This window comes from Helobdella robusta, assembly GCF_000326865.2.
Source record: "Helobdella robusta unplaced genomic scaffold HELROscaffold_17, whole genome shotgun sequence".
In the NCBI taxonomy this organism is placed as follows: domain Eukaryota; kingdom Metazoa; phylum Annelida; class Clitellata; order Rhynchobdellida; family Glossiphoniidae; genus Helobdella; species Helobdella robusta.
The window spans coordinates 253,933-262,905 of record NW_008703942.1 but is presented as its reverse complement, the minus strand read 5'-3'; the positions used below and the strand labels follow the sequence as shown (position 1 = coordinate 262,905).

Genomic DNA, 8,973 nt, shown 5'->3' with positions numbered 1-8,973 from the left:
CATCTATGCACCTATCGATAGATCCATCTATACATCATTAAGTTTGTACATCCATTCATTCATCCACCAATCCATCTAGCCATTCATCTATTTAATTTTTTATTCTTTTGTCCAAATAATCATTCATTTATTTATTTAATCAATCAAACATCCATCCATCTACCCACCCACCCATCCATCCATCCACCCATCCTTCCATCCACCCATCTTTCCATCCATCATTTTTACAATTTCTTATCTTTGGAGCTAATCTAGCAGCCAATTTTTTCACACGTAGTTTTCAAATGTTTCGAAAATGGCGGAGAGTTATGAAACAAAAGGTGCTAGTAAATATGAATGAATGAATGAATGAATGAATGAATGAATGAATGAATGAATGAATGAATGAATGAATGAATGAATGAATGAATGAATGAATGAATGAATGAATGAATGAATGAATGAATGAATGAATGAATGAATGAATGAATGAATGAATGAATGAATGAATGAATGAATGAATGAATGAATGAATGAATGAATGAATGAATGAATGAATGAATGAATGAATGAATGAATGAATGAATGAATGAATGAATGAATGAATGAATGAATGAATGAATGAATGAATGAATGAATGAATGAATGAATGAATGAATGAATGAATGAATGAATGAATGAATGAATGAATGAATGAATGAATGAATGAATGAATGAATGAATGAATGAATGAATGAATGAATGAATGAATGAATGAATGAATGAATATACATATATATATATATATATATATATATATATATATATATATATATAAATGGCTGTGACTTGCTCAACATTAGTCTGGACCAGTTAGATAAACAGTGGTTTTATGTTTAGTTGAATTTATGACATGTTATTTAACAAGTTATAGCATATTATGTCTTTGGACAAGGCTTAAGTTTCGAATTTAGACGTTCAGAATGTTTTTCTTTCATATCAAAATTTGTTCATAGGCACTTATTTTATTTTACATCACATAAATTTGTCTCTATAGTTGAGTGAGTTTTTAGCTGCCCGCATTTCATCTAAGATGGCTGGGCTCCTATTAATGAGTTTATCTGATCAGAATCATTGTGATTCGAGCGAATGAAATTCTTGCAGTTTTTCCTTGATGTTTCTTCAGACGTGGCTCCTAACATGCAACGAATGACTTCTAACAATAACGTTATTCTTAATAACTCTTGTCAGGTGTGGTTTCCTCAGTGATTGCAAACTTTTACGAGATTCAATAAGGTGCAACAGTTTCATTTCAATTTTAGCTGCTGCTACTCCTAACTTGGACGATTTAACAACCGTTTACGAACTGTTTTTCAGGTGCAAACGGAAAAGTTGTGTAGTGTCAAAAAATTTGTAGCATCAACACCACAAAATGTACATTCCTAGTATGCTTGCACGCACACACGAAATTCGAACCAGGTTACAACGCATTGTCAACCAGAAAGATGGCACTCCTATTTTCTGAGCTATACATTTTCGGATGGTTTTTAAAATCATCTGAAAATGTTTTGAAAACTGAAAAAGTTGTTTATTTTTAGAGACTTTATCTTTCAATTACATTTGCATAATTTTAAAATGAAGCAAATAACTGAAAACTAATTCTAGAATGTTCTGACAGAATTGTTTCCATTTTGTTAACACGCTTCAAGGCTGAAATGCGACAGACGCATTGTTTGCCTCAGTTGCTGTTTTAATGAAAAATTAAGATTGTTAAACATACTTTCATGATGCAAAAACTCAAAATTGTTTGTAGGCTGCGAAAGAATTATCTAATTTATTTAATGTTTTTTTAGTTAAGATGAATATTGAATGCTTATAAAATAACAGCTGAATAATGCCATTTAAATGATTTAGAATGAAATTTGTGGTTTGTTAACGTTATAAACTTTGAAATGAATTTGAAAATAGTTAAATTTAGAATTTCAATCTTACGCTTTAGAAGTCACTAAAATGTGGACGCTTGCCCTACTGCCATCTCATGCCTACACTTTTATACCATCCCATGTCAGAGATTTCTTGGAGAATAAACTGTTCTGTTCAGTTGTTTAGTTAATTAGGCTAATAGATTAATCTGATTTGTTTTGAACGTTTGCTTTCTTTGTATTTTTCTAGTTCAAGATTATAGGATGAAGACAGATAAAGAAGTTTATAGACAGACTGCAAACAGGCAAGTGAACAATTTAACCCCTACCCTCTCTGTCTCTACTCGACGTTAATGTTAATGAATAAGTAATAGTGGGAACAGTTGAATATTGTTGATGTCAGTTAATGTAATGATGATGACATGAAAGTGATGATTTTAAAACGACGACGATGATGATGATGATGTACGAGTACATTTGTTCGAAACTAATGATGACGATTATGATGTTATGATGACGATTACGAAGATGAGTATTATGATGTTGATGACAACGACGATGATGATGATAATGACGACGACGATGATAATGATATGGATTCAAACAATTTATTGATTTTATTCTGAGGACATGCAATAGCACCAATTAGGCCATAAAACTAGCCTTCCATTTGTCGAGTCTTCTTTCTGCTAGGATGGCAGCAACGCATGCATCTCCTCCGTCAGTTGATTAGGCACATGTTGACGTGGTTGCTGTAACGTTTTGAGTCGCTAACGGTAGATGATATCACGTGAGTCCCACCAAAATTAAGTTGATGTGACTCTTCATGGAGTTTGTGGCATTTATGAAGAATGCTGGTTAGTTATTGAGGATGTCATTGTCTGTTGCCTTTTGAACAACTCCGTATCCTATCTATACATACATACATATATTTATGGTCGCAGAACTTCGAGTAAATGTTGGTAATAGACCATAATTTTAACGCCAAACATTCGGTAGAATTCATCGAATATTGTAAAAATTATGGTCTATTACCAACACACACACACACACACACACACACACACACACACACACACACACACACACACACACACACACACACACATACACACACACACACACACACACATATATATATATATATATATATATATATATATATATATATATATATATAATTATATATACATAGGCTTTGTTGCACCATTTAGCAGCTTATCTACTCTTAAAAGTTTTCCTTCATCAGAAATTCCAGTCACTCTAAGGAAGGGAGGAAGGTAGGTGGTGTGCATGGAAGGGAGTGATTGGTTGAGTGAGCGAGTGAGTGAGTGAGTGAGTGAGTGAGTGAGTGAGTGAGTGAGTGAGTGAGTGAGTGAGGGAGTGAATGAGTGAGTGAGTGAAACGGTAATCGTGGTACCCCAGTAAGTGATGGTCTCTGGTTCATTTGTTTTGTAGAGAGGAATATTGTTAGCACATTTGCAGCTGAGTTTTGTTTCTGTGGTTGTAGTGTTGGTTGTTCTGTTGTTGATATTTTAGTCTGCGTTGTCTACATTTTTGTATTTGTTAATTTTTCTACCTCAATGACTCAATCATATCAACAATTGCCTAAAATTCAGTAAAGTTTCACTGCATGAACTTGATAAAACTTGAAAGAACTGATATTCATTGTGTTTAATTTTCAAATGGAAGATGCACGTACGTATAATATTGTGCTTATTTTTGGCTTAAACTTTAAAACAGATACATGTAACCTCGAGCTAAAAAAAAAAATTAACTTTTTACCATGTTTTGTTACTTGCTGTTTCTATGATACTTCTGACAAAGTGCAGAGTAGAAAAAGACCGACTGATTTCAAGTTTCAACTACCAACCAAGTCAAACTTCAAAAATAAACATTCATTGTCTCAAGTTCATAATTATATCAATTTCTCTTCTCGCTTGTTTCACACAAATATACACATACACACACTACATAAACACCAAAAGAACACAAATACACAGAAAGGTATATACATATAAAGACATACACACACACCACACACGCGCACGCACACATGCACACATACTTATACAAAGATAAGCACACACACATACACACACAACATACACATACACACACGTACACTTTCGACAAGGCAGAGTTCTTTTCAGGAGGAAGAGTAGAAAATAAGATCGCACATCATTTGATATTCATTTTTCTTTCATGCATAGTTGGCGTGTTCAGTTCGAATTTGAATTTTTTGTTTTTCCTCTTAATTGAGAGTTGATCTTTGGTCCAGGATGATCTCATGGCTGTCATAACATCTATCTGGCAGCAGGACATCTTTCCAACATCACAACATTTTTCTAACATCACAACATTTTTGCGGCATCACAACATTTTGCAGCTTTTATTGCAACAGCTTTTATTGCAACAATATAATACACAAATACATACATTCATTTTTAGACACACACACACACACAACGCACACTCATACACGCACTCACACACAGACACACATGGATTCACACACAACTTGTTGCAATGTTCTCGTGGATTCTTTGCTGACACGCTTCTACGTAATGGTACGTGGCACAAATAAGTTATGGCTTTCTAATTGGATGTCGCCTCTTGAAATACAAATACAAAAGATACAAATACTCCTGCATAGCGAGGTATTCTAGCGAAAGCGTGTGTACGTACAAGCAAATACAAACATATACAAAATGGTTATCTTGAATTATGTACATACAATTTCACAATTATAGCCATTAAAAACATGCATACATTATATACATTATACATACACACACGCATTTATACATATTTCTGTACACATATACGTAAAAAGCATGCATGCGCAAACATAAAAATGTATCAATGCATTTAATATGCTTTTTAGTTTTTACATGTATGCAATATAATATATTTATACATACTTTTATACATAGCAGTTTGTACAGTACAATGCACATGCAAGCAGCTGCAAAATATAAGTAAAAATTTACGTGTGTGAATGCGTGTGTGTGAATGCCTAAACATGTGTGTGTGTGTGTGTGTGTGTGTGTGTGTAAACATGGTTGCATGCATGTGTGTGTGTGTGTGTGTGTGTGTGTGTGTATGTGTAAACATGGTTGCATGCATGTGTGTGTGCGTGTTTATGTGTAATGTGTTTGAACGTGTTTATATGTGTTTGCATGTTAATATTTAAAGATGTGAATGAGTGTGGAAGCGAATGCTTCATGCAAACATGTACACAGCCGTCTACTGGCCAACTGATAGTATTAAACTGTCTGCAAAAATGATGATGTTTTTTATCTTGTTTGGTATGTTGTTGTTTTTGTTGTTGTTGTTGTTGTTGTTGCTACGCCTACATTGTGTTGTTACTACGTTTATATTGTTTATGTGGTTGTTGCTATTTATTGTTGTTATCATGTTGTTGGTATTATTGATTTTGTTGTTTTATTGCTTTATTGTTGTTGTTGTCGTCGTTGTGGTCATTGTTGTTGTTTTTATGTTGTTGTTGTCGTTGTTGTTGTTTGTATCCTGCTTCTGATGTGATTTTCTTCCGTAAGATGTTTCAGTTACGCAGAATGATCTTCCAAGCAAGCCAGACCACATACACGTTACTGTTGATGTTTGCTGGCATTGAACAGTTTTTAAGTTATTTGAAAAATCGTTTCAAATAATTTACACACAAAACTGGAGAAATTTTACCACACAATGTTTTGTTATCAAGAATCACTTGCATTTCGTTTAATTATTTGCCCGAAAATTTCCAAAGCCAGTGTAATGGTTGAAGCGTCTGCTGTTGCACTGACTGGGTTCAATTGCAGAGAGATCTCACCTGTCATGTGCAATGTGTGTGTTTGTGTCTGTGTGTTGTTGATACCAACACAATAGGCCGACCAACCATTTAATTGACCGACCGACCAACCAACCATCGACCAACCGACCGACCGACCGACCGACCGACTAACCAAACAAAGAGACGAAAAAACAAACGAGCAGACAACCAAACGAACAACCAGGTAGCATAGATTTGTAATTTAAAAGCAGACGGCATAAACTAATCCATCTTCTTCATTCTTTTTAATGGCGGGATTTTTATATTTCTTCCTCTGCTGGTTTGTTGGATGGCTGGCTGGCTGGCTGGTCACCCTCGTTTGTTTCCATTTGTTTTCAATTAGACATAGGTTGGTATAGGTTATGAGATGCTTTCGTGTACCTCACGCACACTTTCAAACATGTCACGTAGTTTACTTACATTTGAAATATCATCTTATGATTCAACAGACGAACAATTGCTGACTGCCTGCTTGCATGCTTGCTTATTCTGGTTTGCTTTTTTTATTTTTTTCTTCATTCGTTTGTTTGCTATTTTGTTCATTCATCCATACATTCATTCGTTTGTTCTTTCGTTCATCTTTCGTTCGTTCGTTCATTCATTCATCCATTCATTCCACGTAATGTTTATGCAGATGGACTGACAAAAAAGCAAACATTGAGGTTGGTTGGCCGGAATTGAAATTTATTTGTCGATTGAGAAATACGCTAATGCAGCATCGAGAGGATGAATTAAAATTAATTGCTAACTCTTAAGTTACAATTACTTCTTTCTCCTTCTCTCTCTGTCTCTCTCTCTCTCTCTCTATCTCTCTTTGTCTCTCTCTCTCTTTCTCTCTCTCTAACTTTCTCTGTGTGTGTGTATGTATGTTTGTTTGTGTAAAGTTTATACAGACATGATGACTACAAGACTACGGTGATGTTGATGATTGTAATGATGATGATGATGATGTTTATTTTATACTGTTGCAGCAGCTGATGATGATGATGATGGTGATGATAATGCTGATGATGATCATCATGATGATTATTATAATGATGAGGTTGATGATGATGATGATGTGTTCGCATTAATTGTAAAAATTATGATTAAAATGAGGATTATAATATGAATGATGAGATCTAAAAAGAATGATGATGAAGATGATGAAGATGATGATGTTTATGAGGATGGTGATGATGATGGTGAAGAAATATATTTTTTCACAATGGTGAAAGTTGCATGATGGTCAGTATCATGTTTACGATCATGGCATACTGATGATGACAAAATGTGGCATTTACAAAAATGATGACGACGATGATGATGATTATGATGATGATGATGAGGAGGATGGCTAATTAGATAAAAATGAGAATAATTGCTTGAGTGCAAATATTTGGAGGATTATGGAATGGCTTCACGCGTGCTCTGGCCCACACCACTTCAGCTCTCCTCTCCCCACTCACCTCCACCCACCCCCACCCACACCCAATTAATCATCTTTTCAATTACTTTTTATTGTTCTCATTTTTGTAATATATTTTTTTATTATTTTCAACTTTTATATTTTATTTATTACTTTCCAATCATTTGATCCTCCGGTGGCATCTTCTTCACCCCCACCAGTGAATATTGTTTCATACATTGGAAGGCAAAAAAGAACAAACATAATCTGAGTGGCGATGTAGTGAAGTGGTTAAGATGCCTGGCTCTGCTGTTGCAGCAGCCGGTTTCAAATACCAGCCATTTCTGCCTGATAGACATACTCACAAGTGTATGTGTGTTTGTTGCTGATACCTCATGCAATAATGAATATGAATGGATGAATAACTTTACTGTCTATCAATCAATTTTTTAATTGATTGATAAATTCATTCATTCGTTCATTCATTCATTCCTTCCTTCCTTCATTCATTCATTCATTCATTCATTCATTCATTCATTCATTCATTCATTCATTCATTCATTCATTCATTCATTCATTCATTCATTCATTCATTCATTCATTCATTCATTCATTCATTCATTCATTCATTCATTCATTCATTCATTCATTCATTCATTCATTCATTCATTCATTCATTCATTCATTCCTTCATTCATTTATTCATTCATTCATTCATTCATTCATTCATTCATTCATTCATTCATTCATTCATTCATTCAATCATTCATTCATTCATTCATGCGCTCAGTCATTCAATAGTATTTTCATTTGCCCGTTTGTCATCTACCAATCAATCTTTTATTCATTTGTCTATCTGTAAATTTTTACATTCATTCATTTGTTCATCCAGCCATCCATCCATCCATTAATCCATCTGCCAATCAATTTTTTCATCCATCCACCCAACCCTCCATCCATCTACTCATCCAACCATCCATCCATCCATCCATCTGTCCATCCATCCATACATCCATACATCCATACATCCATCCATCCAACCATCCATCAATCTATCCATCTATCCATCCATACATCCATGCATCCATCCATAATTACATACTTCAGGAAGAGATTGGTTTGGTAATTTTGTTTATTATTTTCTTGGCGGTCGTCATGATGATGATGGCGTTGGCGATGATGATGATGATGAAGTATTGAGAGAGATTTATGATGATGAGGAAATAAAATTATGATCATGACGAAATTGGTGGCAATGATGATGATAATGAAAAATGAGATGATGATGGTGATGAAAAATTAGATGATGATGAAAAATGAGATGATGATGATGAAAAATGAGATAAAGATGAGATGATGATGGTGATGGAGAAAATGTAAGGATGATGATGATGATGATGAGATGATGAAAAATGAGATGATGATGGTGATGGAAAAAATGTGATGATGAAGATGGTGATGGAGAAAATGTGATGATGAAGATGATGATGATAATGATGATGAAAAACGAGATAAAGATGAGATGACGATGATGAAAAATGAGATGATGATGGTGATGGAGAAAATGTGATGATGATGATGAAGAAAACCGAGATGATGATGATGATGATAAAAATGAGATGGTGATGAAAAATGAGATGATGATGGTGGTGATGAAAATGAGATGATGATGATGAAAAATGAGATGAAACGGTTAATAGCATTGGTGATTCTTGATGACGTTTACTCGACAGCTTTCGTGTGTTGACAGTCATGATAGTGATGATGACGATGATGATGATGATGATGACAAAGATGATGATGATGATGGTGTTGGTTATGATGGCGATAATAATGACGATAGTGATGATAACGATGATGGTGATAGCGATGAT

The 8,973-nt window shown here is 34.4% G+C and overlaps 1 protein-coding gene across 1 annotated transcript in view; it reads left to right on the top strand.

Annotated features, from left to right (window-relative positions):
- Window positions 1-5,960: 5,960 nt before the first annotated feature.
- Window positions 5,961-8,973, top strand: part of HELRODRAFT_170023 (hypothetical protein) — a gene marked incomplete at both ends in the record, with an annotated part of 7,730 nt that continues 4,717 nt past the window's right edge. The window contains 3 exons of the mRNA XM_009015853.1: window positions 5,961-6,061; window positions 6,347-6,374; window positions 7,346-7,466. Coding sequence (XP_009014101.1) covers window positions 5,961-6,061; window positions 6,347-6,374; window positions 7,346-7,466 — 250 coding nt within the window. The remainder of the gene's footprint in view (window positions 6,062-6,346; window positions 6,375-7,345; window positions 7,467-8,973) is intronic.